This window comes from Salvelinus sp. IW2-2015, linkage group LG25 (genome assembly GCF_002910315.2).
Source record: "Salvelinus sp. IW2-2015 linkage group LG25, ASM291031v2, whole genome shotgun sequence".
Lineage (NCBI taxonomy): Eukaryota > Metazoa > Chordata > Actinopteri > Salmoniformes > Salmonidae > Salvelinus > Salvelinus sp. IW2-2015.
This window is the reverse complement of record NC_036865.1, coordinates 5055833-5077157: the sequence shown is the minus strand read 5'-3', so window position 1 is coordinate 5077157 and position 21325 is coordinate 5055833. Positions and strand designations below refer to the sequence as shown.

General features: G+C 41.0%; 1 protein-coding gene across 1 annotated transcript; it reads right to left on the bottom strand.

The window, feature by feature from the left end:
* Positions 1 to 18296: 18296 nt before the first annotated feature.
* Positions 18297 to 19210, bottom strand: LOC111952082 (uncharacterized). Its single transcript, XM_023970565.2, has 2 exons — positions 18756 to 19210; positions 18297 to 18682 (listed from the first exon to the last, which is right to left on the bottom strand). The coding sequence occupies exons 1-2, from the start codon at positions 19208 to 19210 to the stop codon at positions 18442 to 18444; spliced, it is 696 nt and encodes a 231-aa protein (XP_023826333.2). The 3' UTR covers positions 18297 to 18441.
* Between the last annotated feature and the right edge of the window lie 2115 nt (positions 19211 to 21325).

Sequence of the window (21325 nt, the reverse complement as noted above, 5' to 3'; positions counted from 1 at the left end):
CCACCTTGTTGCCTAGAGATTCAACATTGGCAAGTAATATGCTCGGAAGCGGTGTATGGTGTGCTCGCCTTCTAAGTCCGGCCAGTAGGCCTCTCATGCGGAGACCGCGTTGTTTTGGATCGGCCTCTGGGATAAGATCCCACGTCCACGTCCTGAACAAAGGYTCTGCTTCTGGAAAGTTGTCTTCCTGGTCGTAATGATGGTAATTTGACGWCACTTTTATATCCAATAGTTCTTTCCGGCTGTATGTAATAACACTTGAGATTTTGTTGGCTAACAATGTAAGAAATAATACATAAAAAAACAAATAACTGCATAGTTCCCTAAGGACCTGAAGCGAGGCGACCATCTCTGTCGGCACGATCTTGATGTCCTGGATATATGTAAAGTAATTGCTTTAGGGAAGGTCAAACGATTTGTTTCTATGCGTTGTGGTGTTCTTCTAATYGTCCCAATTGCTTACAGTAGCAGTAATTCTACATAGCGTCAAATTAATATTTTCTGTGTGCACTGTATGTGTCTGTGTGTCTGTGTGTGGGGGTGGGTGGGTGTAGAGTAAAGGATTCTTATTAAAATGCTAAACTTAGTGCATCTACATCAAAGCAAATTGATGGAGAATGACCTTCATTACAATGTTTGAATATATATTTTTAAAGGGTCTGTATGAGAATGCGGTACAGGCATGAATGGATTACGTGTAAAGCCCATCTCCTTTGATGTTAACTGTCCAGACCAATTAGGCCTGAGGACATCGGTGATTTCTGACTGTTTCACGGTTTCAGGTTGCAGCGCGAGCTTTCACTGTGCGCATCTGCGCCGTAAAAACCAACCAATCTACTGAGGTTTGGCTGAAATCAAAGCAAATATCAATCACGTTTTTTTTTATACAATTCACCTATTCAATGGAAATCTTGTAAAAGTTGCTATTACAGTAAATCAAATCAAATCAAATGTTAATTGTCACATGCTTTGTAAACAACAGGTGTAGAGTAACAGTGAAATGCTTACTTACGGGCCTTTCCAAACAAAGCAGAATACATTTTTTTTTTTTTATAATAATAATTGAAAAAAGAAAAATGGAACACGAGGAATATGTACACAATGAGCAATGATAGCTTGACTATGTACATGGGGTCAAAAAGAGTTAGTGAAAAAAGGGTAAATGCAGATAGTCTGGGTAGCTATTTGGTTAACTATTTAGTGGTCTTGGGGGTAMAAGCTGTTTAGGAGCCTTTTGGTCACAGACGTAGCGCTCCGGTACCATTTGCAATGCGTCAGCAGAGAGATCAGTCTATGACTTGGGTGGCTGGAGACTTTGACCCTTTTTAGGGGCTTCCTCTGACACCGCCTGGTATAGAGGTCCTGCATGTCAGGGAGTTCAACCCCAGCGATGTACTGGGCTGTACGCACTACCCTCTGTAGCATCTTGCGGTTAGGTGCCAAGCAGTTGCCATACCAAGCAGTGATGCAGACAGTCAAGATTCACTCAATGGTACAGGTGTAGAACTCTTTGAGGATGTGAGGGGCCATGATAAATCTTTTCAGCCTCCTGAGGTGGAAGAGGTATTGTCGTGCCCTCTTCACGACTGTTGGTGTGTTTGGACCATGATAGGTCCTTAGCGATGTGGACACCGAGGAACTTGAAGCTCTCGACCCCATCCACTACAGCCCCYTAGATGTGAATGGGGGCATGAGCGGCCACGCAGTTGTGGGTGAACAGGGAGTACAGGAGGGGACTAAGCATGCACCCCTGAGGGGCCCCCATGTTTAGGGTCAGCATGGCTGATGTGTTGTTGCCTACCCTCACCACCTGGGTGGCGGTCCGTTAGGCAGTCCAGGATCCAGTTGCAGAGGGAGGTTTTTAGTCCCTGGGACATTAGCTTAGTGATGAGCTTGGATGGCACTATGGTGTTGAATGCTGAGCTGTAGTCTATGAACAGGATTCTCAATAGTGATTGCGTCATCTGTGGATCTGTTTGGGCGGTATACAAATTGGAGTGGGTCCAGGGTTTCTGGGATGATGGTGTGAGCCATGACCAGCATTTCATGGCTCAGATGTGAGTGCTATGGGGCGGTAGTAATTTAGACAGGTTACCTTCCCGTTCTTGGGCTCAGGGACTATGGGGGTCTGCTTGAAACATGTAGGTATTGGTAGGATTAGTAGGATTAGTAGCTGTATTGACACTTTGCTGTTGGATGGTTCGTCAGCAGCCCATAAAACATTGGCTATGCATCCCAGTGCTTTTGTAACTTGTTTTCTGTTCCTGTGTTTGTGCAACGGATCATGTCTACAATGGAATAGCTCATAAATGTTCAAATAAAACTTGACTGTAAGCAGGTGTAAAGCAATAAAAACCTGACAATTAAGGGATATCACACTTTGCAAGTTGTACTGTCTAAAATGAATTGTGGTATGTGCATCCACTTTACATCCCTGAGTTAAGTTTTAAACTTTTGCTCTTTTTTTGTGGCTCTTTCCCAAAGTTATTATTACCAACCTGTCGCTGTATGGCCGGGGTGTTTTGCTCAGGTGGGGCCAGAGGCCCGTGGTGCTATGGGGCGGTAGTCATTTAGACAATCCAGCTTCCCTTTATAGTGTTAATATGGTGTCAGGCTGTGGGCTAAAAAGCCTTGACCACAGCTGGCACATGCAGTGTCTCCATGGCCGGTGTTTTCACTACGTGAGAGAAAACAATCCACCCGCTGTTCCCCCTGGTCCGCTGGTCGACCTTGCCCTTGGGCCACGCCACCATACCCAGCTGCTGTCGCTCTGTGGCAAGGGAAAACGGACCAGCGTGTCCCACTTGCAGGGACGTTCTCTTGTCTATGCTGTGGGCCCTTCCTGCAGGTGTGCTAGGGCCCTCTACCTCCCCTCTGTTTGATTACCTCGCAGGCCCAACGCTTAGGACATCTTAGGGCTTCCCTCCACACCAATCCTCTGACAGATTCAGGACCTCCAAATACCTTTTAGAGCCCTAATCCCAAACACTTAAGCCCTTCCTGATGGGTTCGACTCCAGGCCCTGCTGGTTTAACCAATCCAAAGAAAGCACAGGGGATACGAGTTCTACCTACCTTAAACATTTTTGTATTATTATTTTCTCTCATAACTCTCATTCTGCTGGGAAACAACCTCTTTGTAGAGTTATTGTTATAGCACTTATAAAAGTGTGTGTGTGTGTGTGTGTGTGTGTGTGTGTGTGTGTGTGTGTGTGTGTTGGGTGTGTGGTGTGTGTGGTGGTGTGTGTGTGTGTGTGTGTGTGTGTGTGTGTTGTGTGTGGTTGTGTGTGTGTGTATGTATATGGGTGCACTTGTGTGTGGGTACAGAATGTGATATACAGGTACATTCTGTACATGCTTGGACAGCACGGGTTTAAACATGCAAACATAAGAATACACACACAATACAAATGAACATTTGGCTACACCTGACATGTCTGCAGACAGGAACACCTCCCTGGAAATGTCAAGATGCCTTGGAGTAAAAGTAAACCATATGTTTTGAACGAATAGTATGACAGTGTGGAGTTGCCGCATCTATACAAATGAAAATGTAATACAGCGTAACAGCTTTTATAACTTTTTTAAACATGCAAAGTAACCGTCAWATTTTATGGTTTCTTTACATATTTTCTTTACATGTGCATATTTTACCTGTAAGTGCTGCACTCACTGTTTCACACAAGAGATTCGAGAAATGTTACTGTTTCTTGTGTATACTTGTGTACGGAGCACCAAAACTGCCACTATCTCATTGTTAAACACTATACAAGGGTGGTATTTCTTCAGCAGTGCTTCCACCTCCCTCATTTAGTTTGGGTAAATAGTGGTGTCCAGGCCTGCACCTGTTTTGGGCTGCTTGAGAAATTGACTTTCCTGAAAAGTCCCTCGACCTCTGATCTCTGAGGAGCAGGAAGGGGCTGCCAGCGAACCAGTGAGCCAGTGCCCTCCTGTGTGGCCAGCTGCCATTTAACCCCCTAATTGTTACAAGGCAGCTCCTGGCCCTCAAAAACTTGGTTTCCGGAAATCGCTCTTAAACAATCAAATAAACGCACATGCACGGAATTCGCTATGCCCAAGGCTTGAGAGAGAGAGAGAGAGAGAGAGAGAGAGAGAGAGAGAGAGAGAGTTTGTGTGGGCACATTTACTGATTTTCTCAGTGGTTTAACCAGAGAAACAACATATGACAAATTATGGGGGGATTTTCTAAAATCTCGAGGCCATTTTGGACAGCGTATACAAAATATATTTTGACAGATTAGTAAGCTTAGTATTGCCGTCCATTTGAAAAACAAATATACAGTTGTCGTGTTCACTAGGCATAGCAGCCATCAAGAGTCAGGCTAAAAAAGATTAAGCATAGTTCAAGAATTCACTAGGTGGCACCCAATGTAATGGTCTACTCAGCGTTCAGTTGCCATTTCACACAAATCATGTCAAGGCTATGAAAACAGGGTCATTACAGTCCTAATGATACACAAATTCAAGGTCAAATAGGGTGCAGTAATATTAAGTTCAAACACGGTGCAGTAATGGAATTCCTACCTTAGGAAAGTGATCAGTTGAATGTTTATCTTCCTTTGTTTGCATTACACCGGAGAAGATGTCTCAAGATGTTGTTGTGCGTTTAGTACTATTGACTCACACCAGGCATCAGAAAGTGTTGTCGATTTCCTCAGTACTTTTTATCATGCTATGTGCTGGGGCTCATCAGGCTCTCTATGTGGTTGGCTGCACTGGGCAATTTTTTTTCCATCCCTACACATTTGCTTTTTGCTTTGGCATTCACCTCCGGTGTCAGGCTTAGAGTGTTTCCCAGCAGCCTTTCTGATAGCAGTCCTCGTCGTGATTGCTTCCCAGGATCAGAGCAGCGAACGCCAAGAGCAGGCGGCTCAGCATACCACACATGCTGCGAGATCAAAGGTCATTCTTGGAAGCCTAGGATTATGGGGGAGGTAAAAATTTATTTTTTATCCTTCTGCTTTGTTTTTGATCACCCTAACTGACCCACCTCAACCTGTACTCCCACGCCACCTCATCTTAGACCTTAGACTCAGGTGTTATTTCTCAAGAGGGGCTCCTGCGGGGCGTAGGGGTTGAGGTTCGGTAACGTAAACAACAGACAAATGCAACGCAACCTTGAGCACCGGCAAATGAGATTTGGAGAGAGTTCTAAAGAGACGCCAAGGTCAGTTGATGTGGGAACTGGTGTTCTGTCCCGAGTCTCCCGGAAATAGAGACCGAATCAAAGGCAGCTCATGACTGATACTTCCACGGAGGTCACATCTCTTCTATTACTGCAAGCAGAAAGTATCAAATATACATTACAGTAGCTAGCATATCCACATTGACAGATACTGTACATGATACCCTCTTCTTTATTTTGGTCTGTAAATTACTGGGTTATCATGCTAGTTACTGTGGAAGTAGCTACTAATGTTTCCACAATTGTTTCAGCAGAACTGTTATTGTAATGTAAAATGTTTCACTTTGTCCCACATTTTTTGATCCTAAAAAGTTTWAAAGAATTTACTGTGAAACGCTTGAATATAATGCAATAGCTTAAATCCTTCATAAAATCTATCCAGCCTTTAACTTTAAATGAAATGTTTMAAGCTAAAGACAGATACTGTTTTTATATTAAAACGCTATAAAGATAATTGCACGCTGGTAGGAACCCCAAAAGATAATACTTTTTTGTGCAAATTGCAAAATGACTTGTTCAAAATGATAAACAATACGATGAGACGTACTTTCTCATAAGACATTCTTATCGCTTATTGTAACTCAGCCTTTACATTTTTGCACATTAGAAATACCCATTATTACTTACAGTATTTACACTAACAATTACGTTGTAAAATTGCATTATTATTATGAAGCCTGAATATTTATACAAAATACACTGTGAAAACAATGTCTGAAATGGTGGTGGATTAATGAAATGCCACAAACAACAGATCTAGTTGTTTTAACATATTAACACKCATCATATGACCTGCATTGATCAGTCACATAGGCTATCTTTAATTCAAAATGTGCAAGAAACTGTATTAAATGCATATGCAAATGGATGACATAGTATCGCCGTCATCACGATTTACAATTAATAACAATTATAAGTCATGAGCATGACAAGTGGTAAGTATAGAGTCCAATTTTATGCTGACATAAGCCATTTTGAAATAGTTAGCCGTAGGTTTGGATAAGATTTTCTTTGTGTCTTCTTGATTAAAACAACCCTCACCAACCGACCACAACTTTCCGTAAATCGGTATTGACTAATGTGTATRCAAACAGTATGATTGAGTTGTGAAAAGTTACATATGTGGTACATATCTTCATTTGCTGAATGAACAGGTTCCGTATGTAGTATTCAGTATGTACAGAGCATTCAGAAAGTATTTACACACCTTGACATTTTCCACATTTTGTTGTGTTACAGCCTGAATTTAAAATAGATTCAATTTAGATCTTTTTGCTCACTGGCCGACACACAATACCCCATAATGTCAAAGTGGAATGATGTTTTTCGGGATTTTTTACAAATTTATTGAAAATGAAAAGCTGAAAAGTATTGAGTCAGTAAGTATTCAACCCCTTTGTTATGYCAAGCCTAAATACGTTCAGGAGTAAAAATGTGCTTAACAAGTCACATAATAAGTTGCATGGACTCACTCTGTGTGCAATAATAATGTTTAACCTGATTTCTGAATAACTACCTCATCTCTGTACCCTACACATACAACTATCTGTAAGGTCCCTCAGTTGAGCAGTGATTCAACCTCACAGATTCAACCTCAAAGACCAGGGAGGTTTTCCKAWMSCRRKKKAAYYKMGGSKKCRWWTMGMWYYWMGGMWAAAAKAAAAGCAGATATTGAATATCCCTTTGAGCATGGTGAAGTTATTCATTACAATGTGGATGGTGCATTAACACAACCAGTCACTACAAAGATACAGGCGTCCTTCCTAACTCAGTTGCCGGAGAGGAAGTAAACCGCTCAGGGATTTTACCATGAGGCCAATGGTGACTTTAAAACAGTTCGAGTTTAATGGCTGTGATAGGAGAAAACTGAGGATGGATGATCAACAACATTGCACTTACTCCACAGTACTAACCTAAATGACAGAGTGAAAAGAAGGAAGACTGTTCAGAATAAAAATATTCCAAAACATGCGTCCTGTTTGCAACAAGACACTAAAGTAAAAATACAAAACATTTGGGAAAACAATATACTTTTTGTCCTAAATAAAAAGTATTATGTTTGMGGGAAATCCAATACAACACATTACTGAGTACCACTCTATATTTTCAAGCATAGTGGTGGCTGCATCATGTTATGGMTATGCTTGTAATCATTAGGACTGGGGAGTTTTTCAGGATAAAAAATTTACGGAAAGGAGCCAAGCACAGGCAAAATCCTAGAGGAAAACCTTGTTCAGTCTGCTTTCCACCAGACACTGGGAGATTACTTCACCTTTCAGCAGGACAATAACCTAAAACACAAGGCCAAATCTACAGTGGAGTTGCTTACCAAGAAGACAGTGAATGTTCCTGAGTGGCCGAGTTAGAGTTTTGACTTAAATCTACTTGAAAATMTATGGCAAGACCTGAAAATGATTMTCTAGCAATTATCAACAACCTATTTGACAGAGTTGAATCATTTTTAAAAGAATAGTGGCAAATGTTGCACAATCCAGGTATGGAAAGCTCTTAGAGACTTACTCAGAAAGACTCAGAGCTGTAATCGTTGCCAAAGGTGTTTCTACAAAGTATTGACTCAGGGGTGTTAATACTTACAGTACCAGTCAACATTTTGGACACACCTACTCATTTTAGGGTTTTTCATTTTTTTTACTATTTTCTACATTGTAGAATAATAGTGAAGACATCAAAACGATGCAGTAACACATATGGAATCATGTAGTAACCAAAAAGGTGTTAAACAAATCTTCATATATTTTAGATTTTAGATTCTTCAAAGTAGCCACCCTTTGCCTTGATGACAGCTTTGTACACTCTTGGCATTCTCTCAACCAGCTTCATGAGGAARGCTTTTTCCAACAGTCTTGAAGGAGTTCCCACATGTTGGCTGCTTTTCCTTCACCCTGTGGTCCAACTTGAAWCTCAAATARAAAATATATTTTGGTGTGTTTAACACTTTTTTGGTTACTACATGATTCCATATTTGTTATTTCATAGTTGTGATGTCTTCACTATTATCCTGCAATGTAGAAAATTGGGAAAATGAAGAAAAACCCTTGAATGAGTAGGTATGTTCAAARGTTTGACTGGTACTGTAGGTAGCAAGGCAGCAACACATGACAACACAGCATGGTAGCAACACAACATGACAACAACATGGTAGCAACACAACAAGGCACAAAACATGGTACAAACATTATTGGGCACAGACAACAGTGCAAAGGGSAAGAAGGTAGGGACAACAATACATCACGCAAAGCAGCCTCAACTGTCAGTAAGAGTGTCCATGATTGAGTCTTTGAATGAAGAGACTGAGATAAAACTGTKCAGTTTGAGTGTTTGTTGTAGCTCGTTCCAGTCGCTAGCTGCAGCGAACTGCAAAACAGGAGTGAGAGTGTACTATACTGGAGTGTACTGCACTAAATACATGTGTGCTATAGTGCTAAATCCGAATAGCTATGATGAGCCGGAGCGCAAAGTCATAAAAAACTATTGTTTTAAAAGGTAAAAAATCCTCTTTGTACAGCTTTCAAAGTAACAAAGTAAAGTAAACATTTTCATGCCCATTTTATATTTCATAAGAAGATCCTCTTCAATATTTCAAGAGAAGATAAGGAACCTTTCTGTCCTTTCTTCTCAAATTCATTGAAATAACAGTCTATATTTYAAAGACAAATAATGATTTTTCATTATTGAAATTATTTTGACTATCACGCTGGTTGAGTCCTCGCTGGTAACATATGATTTCCTGCTGTTTGTTAAGGTCAACAGGAGTAATGGTATAGAGAAGGGGAGGCTCTGGAGTCAGGACTGCGGTAGAAGACAGACACTGTCCCAAAGAACTATGTGTTTCTCTCCCTCTCCTTCTCCATGGCCCCTGTGATTCCAATGCTATCTCAGCGTGCTAGAAGGGAGTTGTCAGGCCCGAGAGTGCTATTAAGTGGTGTGTTATTTACACATCATAAGCCATTCTATTACATTGACATCCAGAGGGCCCTTTTCACCACTGTTCTCAGTGTGCCAGGGCCTTGCTGCTCTCTGTTTGCTCTCGGCCCCGCATGCTGATTGGGTGATTTTGTGTTATGACATTCCAATACTGTGGACCATGCGTAAGGTCGTTCCTCTGATATAGTCTGAAAGCATTCATTATTTTTGGGAAAAAAATAGACAAAAGGTCAGTGATGGGGTGGGGCGTTATGGAGTGGAGGTGGGATTTACAATTGGGTGGGGGATTAAGTTTTCTCTCTTATATCTCTTACTTACAATAAATCCACACGTTTCCATCCAAAAGATCTTGTTTAAACTGGGGAAGTGCATGAAGCAAATCMTTGACTTATTTCAAATGCATTGAGTCCAGCATAACATTGAGACTCTAAAGGTGACCAGTATAGGGAATATCTCTGATCCAAAATATTGGAATTGTCTTCTCATTGTRGTCCCCAAAAACCATCCTGCCGTTTACCGAAACGATCAAAATATTTGACGTCTTATAATAGGATCTGTAACTAGTGTTGACAGGTGCCCCCAGGAAAATAAATCTGGTTTAGCTATTGGTGTGCGTGACCCTTGACTGAACCCATAGAAAGCCTTAATGCAGGTGATGGGTTATTAAGTTKCCCCACTACATGTACTCTAGTTCCTGGCCACAGTTATATTAGTGTAGCACAAATCGGTATGACACAGTATGCAGCGGCGGCAGGTATCCTAGCYGTTAAGAGCGTTGGGCCAGTAACCAAAAGGTTGCTGGTTTSAATCCACAAACTGACCGGGTGACAAATCTGTCACTGTGCCCTTGAGCAAGGCACTTAACCCTAATTGCTCCTGTAAATTGTTCTGGATGAGAGCGTATGTAAAATGTATAACGAATGTCGATACATTCACGTTTATGTATGTGTTGAAAAGCTGCCGAATTTACTCAGCGACACAAGAAGCACGACAATACAAGAATGCACTTGTACTGTATTACGCATTATGTATTTACAATTTTTTTAAATACTCCAGCATACACGGGACAGTATCTCCCAGCACCACCAAGGAGACACGCTTGGTAGTGTGCGTATTAACCCTCTTCTAAAGTACTATGTACGTATTTAGCCCATGTGATTTTGCATTATATTTTACAGGTTAATAATATTACTATTATTATTATTATTAATAATACAATTTCAACCTCAAAGCTTTGAGCATTCAGTGTAACTAAAAGTTACAGGTAATTAGAGGGTAATATGCTGTACAACATATGAGACAAAGCTGTCTATATAACTGTAAATGATACGTTTACGGTTCATTATGGGGAACACAGTGGTCCCACAGAACCTTAACACCAAATGTGTCACTAGTGTGATGAAAGAGCTCACAGCTCAGACATAACGCAACAGTTGTGAGCCAAAATTAAAGGYCGTGTCAAGTTCCTCTTCTACACCGAGAGTACAGTATGAGTCATTTGAAATCGATAGGCCACTCCAACAATCTGGTGTTAGGGACAGAAATGTGCACCAGCCATCATGTTGTTAAAGTAATTTACAACTGACTTTTATTGGTCCGTCCCTAACAATGACATTTCCCATCTGTAAAGACAGCCATAAAAATGATAACAGTGTACAGCAAGTGCAAAGTTTTCATTTGCGGGGGAAAAAAAGAGACAATAAATCATGTACGGAACCACGTGAGAAGGCAGATTGGAATCTATCGTAAAGTCTCTAGACTGTTCTCCACTCCTGTCTCTCATCCCCAGGTCTCTCCTCTAGCGAGCAGTACCTCATCAGAGAGTCGGAGTCAGCCCCAGTGGGATGAGTCTCTGTGGTTATCATACACCATCTAGTGGCTACAGCGGGTTAAAGGAGATGCAGCAGGTCCACTGTGACCAGCAACTCTCTGTCTTCACGTTGCAGTGTGGAGAGGAGCCTCCATTCATGGAAAAGGAATGAACAGAGCTGGTGAGGATGCACTGCCAAGCCCAACATTACAGCCAGTTGCGGTGTTATGTTCTGTGTTCTTAGTTCTATGTTAGTCAAGTGATAGCTAAGAAACAATGTGGATGTGGTTGTAGAAAACAATTGTTTGGGAAATATTATAAATCACAATAATAGTTATTCACAATTAGGGTAAAAGTACAGTTAATCACCTAAACGATCCACAATTACTTATTCATTTTACAAATACATGATKAAATGTCTTATGCCATATGGCTATGCCATGCAGTACCATGTGCTATTGAGATTATACTGAATTCATTTAGGACTAAAATACAGACATGAAAGGCATAATTTGTTGCTATAGASAGAGTAATGATGTACATATAGGCACTCAGTGAGCATAACTCTCCTAACCCTTCAGCCTGATCACTGTGATCCTAATCTCAACATGGGTTTACAGAATCATAGGTCACCTTGAGTTCAAAGGGGCAAAGGTGATTGAGATACTGTAMTAGTTGAGGAGACGAATACAACGATTCAGTATAGTTTAATGGCGTACGCAGAATGTTGCCCACAGGTTCAAGGGGAACGGTATAAACATGTCAAATGAACGTTATGTTTATCATTTTAGAGGTGTTGAGATATGAGATGCAGGTTGTCCCGTCTAGGTTGCTTTGAAGCATGATGTGTGAATTGAATGTGATCTCTAAAAAGGATACAGAGGAATTGAGATTTGAGCAGAATGTGGTTCACGTTACAGAGACACGTTACAGAGATKTATAAGAATGTGTGAAAGCAATGCACTTGAAATCCCCTCATTTCACAAGCCTATTATCCAATTGAAAACTGATCCTCAGTGAACTCCCATTGTGTGCCTCTCTCAAAGAAGAAATGTACAAAATAGATCTCAGGTCTCAAAAGTGGAGGCTGTGGAGTTTGAGTTACAGATGTGACCGTTTAAAAAAATATATATGTTTACTAAGAGTTCTCGAACAGAGACCCTGTGAGCCAGAAGTGCTCCACCTGTTTCATAACCTTGTTGAAGCTGGAGCACCATTTTATCTGACTTCTCTGCCCTGATAGAAAATGTCTCAGTGTGACAATGTCAAACAGGGTATGCTAATGATTCATCCCTGTACAGTAAGCATGTCATGGTAAAAGAGCCCCCACGTGGTGGATCTCCTAARGGGTTGTGACTTCTGCTGTCAACGGCTCAGCGACGCGCTCTCTTCCTGTAATTTCCACCCATCTTCACTGTTCACTGATGTGCTTTCAAAAACGTGTTTACAATAGTTTATGTCAAACCAGGAAGGGGAAATCTACGGTGTTTGTAAGAGCAGCTTCATAGAGTTTATGGAGAAACTTTTATAGGAGAACCTCGGGCTGATAACTCAACAAACATATTCCCATTTTATGTCCCCATTTATGTCACATACTGGGAAGAGAAATAAAAAAGGTGTCACAGAACACCTCATTTTATAGCTGAGAAAAAGAAAACTCGGTTTAGGATTTATTTTAATCAGGCCGGAACCTCCATTCCATTTGTTCCTCTAACTGGTGATGCAATCCCTGCAGTCCAAAACCCTCCATTCATTAAATTGTTTTAATGTGACTGAAAGCACTTGTGCAAATAAACAGACAGTTACAGTGGATAGAAAGGTATCCCTGTGTCCACGCATGAACCAACAGTGACTAATTCCAAGTTGTGCCTTTTATCTTATTAATCCCATGCAACGTCGTTTGCAGGTCTTAGAAAATACTTGTGAATTACATCTAATAGGCTTCAAATCAAGTACTAATTAAAACTGCATTAACCTTAATGAATCGGAAAAATTGAGACCCCAATTTATTGGTGTTTATACAAGAGCTGGCTTCAATAATAAGTGACGCAACCTGCTCTTTGGGATGAACTCCTCTTCTTAATGTGAACCTCCTGTGTGTGTGTTGTGTGTGTGTGTGTGTGTGTGTGTTGTGCTGTGGTGTGTGTGTGTGTGTGTGTGTGTGTGTGTGTGTGTGTGTGTGTGTGTGTGTGTGTGTGTGTGTGTGTGACTACGGTGTGTTTGTCCCTCCTTGTTATTACAAGCCTCGTTAGAGGTTAACTTAGCAACATTAAGGCATCTTTAGAATCAGGAAAACAGACGAAGCAGCATTGTGCCAATCAGCGTCACAGGTGTTCATAATTGTCTGACTAATTGCTTCATTACTTATTTTAAGGCCTGAGCCCCGTTGAGCACCGTCTGTGGTTCCATCACATCTGCATTTTGTGAAGCCCACTTCAGCTTCCATGGGAAGTCTCTCCAGAGTTTTAACATGTATCTGCTTGTTACCTTGATTTCCCACGAGGACATCCTTTATTTATTCGCTGATTCCAACTCAAACGCCTTTAATGGAAATTCCCATGGTGGTATATGAGCTATGGGCAATGTGCTTATGACAATTTGTTGTCGGCTATCTCATTAGTAACTGAGAGAAGAGTGTTGTAAAAAGACCACGTAAATGACGCCATTCAAGTAATTGTTTTAGCCCTATTGTTTAGGGTGTCCTAGCGGGCTGTAGGCTAATATTGGCAGATCTTCCATGACTGCTGTGAGTTACAGCCTCAGTCTGTTGCTGAGGGGACCCAGAAGAGACCTGCCATCCACTGAGACCTGCCATCCTAATGAATCAGGGACCACAAATGAGTGGAGGACCTGGGGAAACACTGATTTTCTATCACTGAGGCATCAGCATAACCGCCAGCTAATCAGGGATCTGATTTCAACCTATGATATTATCTCGGTCATGTCAAGATGTGTGTAAATGACACAACAAAGCTACTAATTTGTCAACCTTTTGAACTAGAATGTCCATGGCCGTCAAAGTATGCTATTCCTTTATGGTCATTATATTTGGAAGTATGAACAGAGCAGAGGTCCTCAATATTAATGAGACATTGAACATGCTATAAACAGGAAGTACAGTGAGAAATCCCATCTCCTAGACCAATAGGACCCCCCCAGGCATATACTGTAGATACCCATGTGAAATTACTTGAAAAAAGACCCCTCCAACCCGAGCCACCTTTGCCCACCCACATAGGCAATGAGGCAGTTATGGATCCATGCTCATGTCTTCAAGTCTGGACTTGTGCAGACCAATTATCTCCTAATCATCAATGGATGTGACATGTGGCTTATGGCAGATGTTTGTCAAAGCCCTCGTGTATCTGTCTGTATTTCAAAGGGATTTGAAGTGATGGCGGGAATGTAAAATCTATACTACCCTCTGATGGATCAGTCTCTTCCCAGCATGAAATGCTTCTGGTCAAATGTCAATCATGTAATCTTTGTCTATGCTGGTTATCCCATTGAGATAACATCGATGTATCCCAAAATGGCAAAAATCTTCAAATTCAAAATGACAATAGCGGTACAATGGCAACGGGTACAATAATGTTCACTTGAAATTCAGTCCTATGAAATTACATAAATCACAATAAGTGTTCTTATATATCCTGCAAACCATCAAATAATGAACTACTGTGGATATTGCATATCTCTAGCCGTTTGCATGTCAATGTTACTATAGTATTAGACCTCTCATACAACAAGCCTCGTTCCTCTACGTATAGCCCCTTCTATCTATGGGTTATCAATAATAATGGCCTGTCATTTCTATGACTTTTTCTCAAGAGATTGAACTGGAAGTTCATGTTTCAAAAACAGGAAACACATTCATCGAGACCTGAACACAACACTTGAAAAGTAATGCACATCGGGGCTCACAAAGACAGGCCACGTCCATATTTACATAATCTACACCATCCTCTGAAATAGTCATTTCCAGAGGAAAGAGTTAATTCAATTACAAATCATTTTAAAGTAGAATATCTTTCTTCTCCTTGCCAGATGATGGTGGGCATGTCCAAACTTGATTCTCCCTGACAACACAGCTAATGGTTGTCTAGTCAGTCAGGCATGCTTAAGTCTTTAGAGAATTCAGGAGTGTCTCATGTAATGTCAACATTCTAGCCAAAACATGCTATACATGATTTAAATCAGGGATCAGATCATTACGATTATTGTTAGGTAGGGGATAAACGTTGGTAGAGTCGTAAAGGAACATCAGACAGATTAGACTGAGGCACTACGAAGTGGAGAGCAAGCGGATCGAAAAAAGGAAAAAAAAGTAGTTTGACATGATTTAAATCAGGGATCAGATCATTACGATTATTGTTAGGTAGTGGATAAACGTTGGTAGAGTCGTAAAGGAACATCAGACAGATTAGACTGAGGCACTACGAAGTGGAGAGCAAGCGGATCGAAAAAAGAAAAAAAAAGTAGTTTGACTTATATGAAATAATATGATGATCAGTGAGTCAAAGCATTGTCCGTGGTGCTCCTTCAACAATGGATATTTCAAAAACAAGTGGCGAAATATTTCATGTTCTTTGCAGCTTATGTGCAATAGACTTGGCATCAATACAATAGCTATGGGAAGTGATTTATTTTCTTCAAGCAATTAAATGCCTACTTGATCATTTTTCTGGGAAAATATTATGAGAATGTGGCAAACAAATTAAAAGAGCACTCCATGACTAAACCTATCCCTAGGATTGGGTTGAAACATCGCATTTATATGGAAGCCAAACCTTTTCATCTACATTGGCGGGGGAGGGGGGGGGGGGTTTGAGAAAACAATTCTGAAATGTGCATTCTATTTATGTATGCAGACGATTATTAATTTCAATTTATGTAACCCCACTTACTCCCACAGTTTAATTAATGATGCTTGTTATCAGCTGTGTTTAAGAGGTAATGGACAATGTTGAATTTTGAGTGTTTACAGTGCTGGTGAAATATCCTGCTTTACCCCCTTTGTAATGTATTGCCAGCGAGCAAGGAGATTAACAGTGTTTGTCATTCTTCCTGCAGCTATGTTATAATGCAAACCAAGGAGGGTAGAGGGGGGGAAGCGACGAGCGTACAACTTTGAAATGGTGACTAGAAATATCTACCATGGTCAGAAGAACAGGCATCCCACTCCATCACCTGATCCACACCGCAATTCCTGTTCTAATTGGAGGGAGGCTTTGCGCCAGATAGGGTCCCCGCAAAAACACAAGAGGAGGAATGGATTGTGAGAGGGGAGGAGGGAAAGAAGGAAGGGAAAGGAGAGAGTTTGAGGAAAACATGGCTGCGTCAAGGCCTTGCAAACAATCGCTGGGGACAAGCTCCGTGGCTGCTACATTGCTCTATCACCTTTACCATGGGAGATCATCATGATTCATCTCATCTCACTGCAACTTCCACTCAGTGGACAGCTGGTGGACATGAAACCTGATTTCAATTGGCCTCTGTAGTACCACCATGTAGTCCCTTGACACCAACTTGCCTGTACCACTGCTATGGATCTTATCATATACTGTACAAGTACATTTCAGAAGATTTCATCAGACAGCACAAAAGTTATGGAAGGCAAAGGAAATAGACAGACAACACAATAGTGTACATTTACCAAGCAATTTTATTCAACCATCARATACAGGAATGCAATAGATGCAGGATTGGAGGCCTATCAATCCGAGAATTAACATAATTCAAAGACAGTGCTGCTGGAATAAAGAGCAGCTGGCAAAACAGGATTATTGAATAATCATAAATCACTTCACCAGGGCATAATCATATTATGACCCACTTAGCTCTTGAGTCCTGTATTTTATGGGTACTTTACAAAGAAGAACTAATCCTTTATATGACATTTTTCATTTATCCCGTCAAAAATGATTCTTTTAACATTAACATCATACAGAGCAGACTATATCGATAACAACGCGCCGTGAGAGTTGAGATCCTTTCAGTTTACGTCAGTTTACATCCTTTCAATTGACTGGATTGAGAGTATTTAGTCTATTTGGGGTTGAAAAGCATCTGAACAAAGGCAAAATAAGACAAACGTGCTTCCCCAATGATGCAACGACAAAACAATGGAKCATTTTTATGACTGAATAAATCTGTAAGCAGTGWCACGTTTACATTGGATTTCTTCAGCAAAGAAAATCTCATCTAAAGTAATGTTCTTTAACAAATMAAATTAAGTAAGCAATTAGAATAATGTATATTGATTTATAACCCCCCTTATTCTTCAAAAAAGGCAAAAACACTACATATTAGAAGAGGTAAATGGAAGGTCTAAGAAGCTATGAATATAGATAGCTCTATTCTCGTTTTTCATACTAAGAGATGGCAGTTTACCACGTTCATCCTTTCAGACCTATGTAAAACAAATACTATCACAAAGACTAGCATTTCTTGGCTTCAAAGTGTCTGTCTACTAACAAAGATCAGACAGGGCCCACTTGCTGCAGGTGCTTTGTTAGAATGTGGATGCAACAAAGGACGAGGCTTGGTACATATCTATATAGAGGTATTTTATAGCCATAACGTGTAGTCTAAGGAAGAAAGAGTCATAGGAACTTAGATTATAAGGTTAACAGTACACTCATTCATTAAAAACTCAGCAAAAAAAGAAACGCCCTCTCACTGTCAACTGCGTTTCTTTTCAGCAAACTGAACATGTATAAATACTTGTATGAACATAACAAGATTCAACAACTGAGACATAAACTGAAAAAGTTCCACAGACATGTGATTAACAGAAATGGAATAATGTGTCCCTGAACAAAAGGGGGGTCAAAATCAAAAGCAACAGTCAGTATATGGTGTGGCCACCAGCTGCATTAAGTACTGCAGTGCATCTCCTCCTCATGGACTGCACCAGATTTGCCCTGTCTCTTATACACATCTAGATGTGTATAAGAGACAGGTGTAGTCTAAGGAAGAAATAGTCATAGGCACTCAGATTATAAGGTTAACAGTACACTCATTCATTAAAAACGCCCTCTCACTGTCAACTGCGTTTCTTTTCAGCAAACTGAACATGTGTAAATATTTGTATGAACATAACAAGATTCAAACAACTGAGACATAAATTGAAAAGGTTCCACTGACATGTGACTAACAGAAATGGAATAATGTGTCCCTGAACAAAAGGGGGGTCAAAATCAAAAGCAACAGTCAGTATATGGTGTGGCCACCAGCTGCATTAAGTACTGCAGTGCATCTCCTCCTCATGGACTGCACCAGATTTGCCAGTTCTTGCTGGGAGATGTTACCCCACTCTTTCACCAAGGCACCTGCAAGTTCCCGGACATTTCTGGGGGGAATGGCCCTAGCCCTCACCCTCCGATCCAACAGGTCCAAGACGTGCTCAATGGGATTGAGATCCGGGCTCTTCGCTGGCCATGGCAGAACACTGACATTCCTGTCTTGCAGGAAATCACTCACAGAACGAGCAGTATGGCTGGTGGCATTGTCATGCTGGAGGGTCGTGTCAGGATGAGCCTGCAGGAAGGGTACCACATGAGGGAGAAGGATGTCTTCCCTGTAACGCACAGCATTGAGATTGCCTGCAATGACAACAAGCTCAGTCCGATYATGCTGTGACACACCGCCCCAGACCATGACYGACCCTCCACCTCTAAAACCGATAGAGGTGGATCGATCCKGCTCCASAGTACACGCCTCGGTGTAACGCTCATTCCTTCGGCGAAAAACYCGAATCCGACCATCACCCCTGGTGAGACAAAACCTTGACTCGTCAGTGAAGAGCACTTTTTGCCAGTCCTGTCTGGTCCAGRGACGGTGMGTTTGTGCCCATAGGCAACGTTGTTGCCAGTGATGTCTGGTGAGGACCTGCCTTACAACAGGCCTACAAGCCCTCAGTTCAGCCTCTCTCAGCCTATTGCGGACAGTCTGAGCACTGACAGAGGGATTGTGCGTTCCTGGTGTAACTTGGGCAGTTGTTGTTGCCATCCTGTACCTGTCCCGCAGGTMTGATGTTCGGATGTACRGATCCTGTGCAGGTGTTMTRARACGTGGTCTGCCACTGCGAGGACYATCAGCTGTCCGRCCTGTCTCCCTGTAGCGCTGTCTTAGGCGTCTCATAGTACGGACKTTGCAATTTATTGCCCTGGCCACATCTGCAGTCCTCATGCCTCCTTGCAGCATGCCTAAGGCACGTTCATGGAGATGAGCAGYGACCCTGGGCATCTTTCTTTTGGTGTTTTTCAGAGTCAGTAGAAAGGCCTCTTTAGTGTCCTAAGTTTTCATAACTGTGARCTTAATTGCCTACCATCTGTAAGCTYTRAGTGTCTTATCGACCGTTCCACAGGTGCATGTTCATTAATTGTTTATGGTTCATTGAACAAGCATAGGAAACAGTGTTTAAACTCTTTACAATGAAGATCTGTGAAGTTATTTGGATTTTTACYAATTATCTRGGAAAGACAGGGTCCTGAAAAAGGGKCGTTTCTTTTTTTACTGAGTTTAGGTTGGCCAACCTTGAGCAAAATTCATCAATTCATCTAATCAGTTTTTTTGTTTGTTTACTGAGTTACAATTCATACAWAATYTTTTTTCTTTCAAAGGAAGTTTATTACAATACTATTACGTATATATCATAAAAATWAAGGSCTATTTGCTAGTGGAATTGTTGCATAGAGCATTTTGATATATTGGACAGCTTATCATTTACAACAGGATCATTTGTGCATGCTAGCTGATCCTTTAAACTTCCAGTCATTGCGCTAAAGCTAGTTAGCAATGGCTCCAGAAACGACCTTCAACTTCTTTCAAAGTGCATACAGAGACAAAAGGAGGGTATCAATGAAGTTATTGACAAAATGTCACACCATCCCTTTTATATAAACTAGAATTATTAGAGGTCCAAGAGTCAATCCCTGTGGAACATTTGATCTCGGAGGAAGTTTACTCTTTTGAAAGTGACAGCTTGCATTCTTCCTTTTAGATTGCTGGAGAACCACAACAAGGACACAGCAATAAATCACTCACACTTATGGTATTAAGCTTTTGCAGTCAAATATCATAATAAATGGTGTCAAATMATATGGTAATACTATGTGTATTGTTAGTTATACAAATTTACACAAATTATTACATGGGACCTCTTCACTGGTTAGATCCAGTAAACTCCCTGGTGATAACTCCTTGCATTAACAATATAATACAGTACACTGATCCAGGAATAAGATAGACAATGCTTACCAAGGTCAAGGAAGCTCCCAAGCATAATTACTAATATGGCAAACACAAAGGCATTGTTATTGGACAAGTATAATGCCAGACATTACCAGAGCAAAACGGCAGTCTCTATCACGGAACAGCCTAGGAAGACATAGGGCGGGCATCAATTTAGCCTACTTATCTAAAGTCTCTAATTACTTGGTTTATTTGATAAACAGAACAAGAAAAATCCTTAAATGATTCCGCAAGATCCAAAGGGGATTAATTTCTCACTCCTTGAAAAAACAAATCACGGGTAGAATCCCTTATTTCACTCTTTAATCACGCATTAATTAGGAGCAATAGGGGCACCAGTTACACTTGGCATTTTGGAAGATTGGGGGAGAAAAAAAGCCTCTATTAGCCTCTCCAGAGGAAGAGGCAAACACATCAGGCTAAGACAAAGGCTCCACAATCATACAGAACAGCAGGAAGTGAGGCTTGGGGGAAAGAGGATCTGGGCTCATGAAAGTCCCACACAATGCTGATATTTCCTCAATGCAGAGACACAGTAGAAACCATCAATGACACGGTCTAGAACACTGTTCTATTAAAAATGACGAGCCCAAACTCCAGCGGATTCTGCGCTGTCCACCCATTATTAGAATGGTGAAGTTACGGCATGGCTTGGAATTTCATTTCCATGGCAATTTTCAACCGTCCACTAGGGTCAAAGTGAGTGCCTGGTACCATCCAGGGTGTTGGGGATGGGTTTGAGGATGAGCTTAAAACATGAACTACGGCTCTGGGCATTGCAGGTTCAATCCCAGTGCTAGGCATTGTTTTGTAAAAAAACTAAATAATGGTTTTAACCCTATCCCAAACCTCAACCCTAACCACTCCTAAACTTACGTTTCGGTTTCAGTTTGACTGACAGCTAACAGATAGCGAAACACTCCGTAGTTAAAGGGGCAACACACGTCGTAATCTCTTTTGCCTGCAGTTATGTCAAATGTCTCCATATGCCTTGAAGGTTGCGTTGAAAATATCTATTTGATTGTGTATATTATGGCCATTAAATTAAATGTATGAATTACTGACTTAATCAATTAATTGATTACCAAGTCACGGATTAGTGAAATG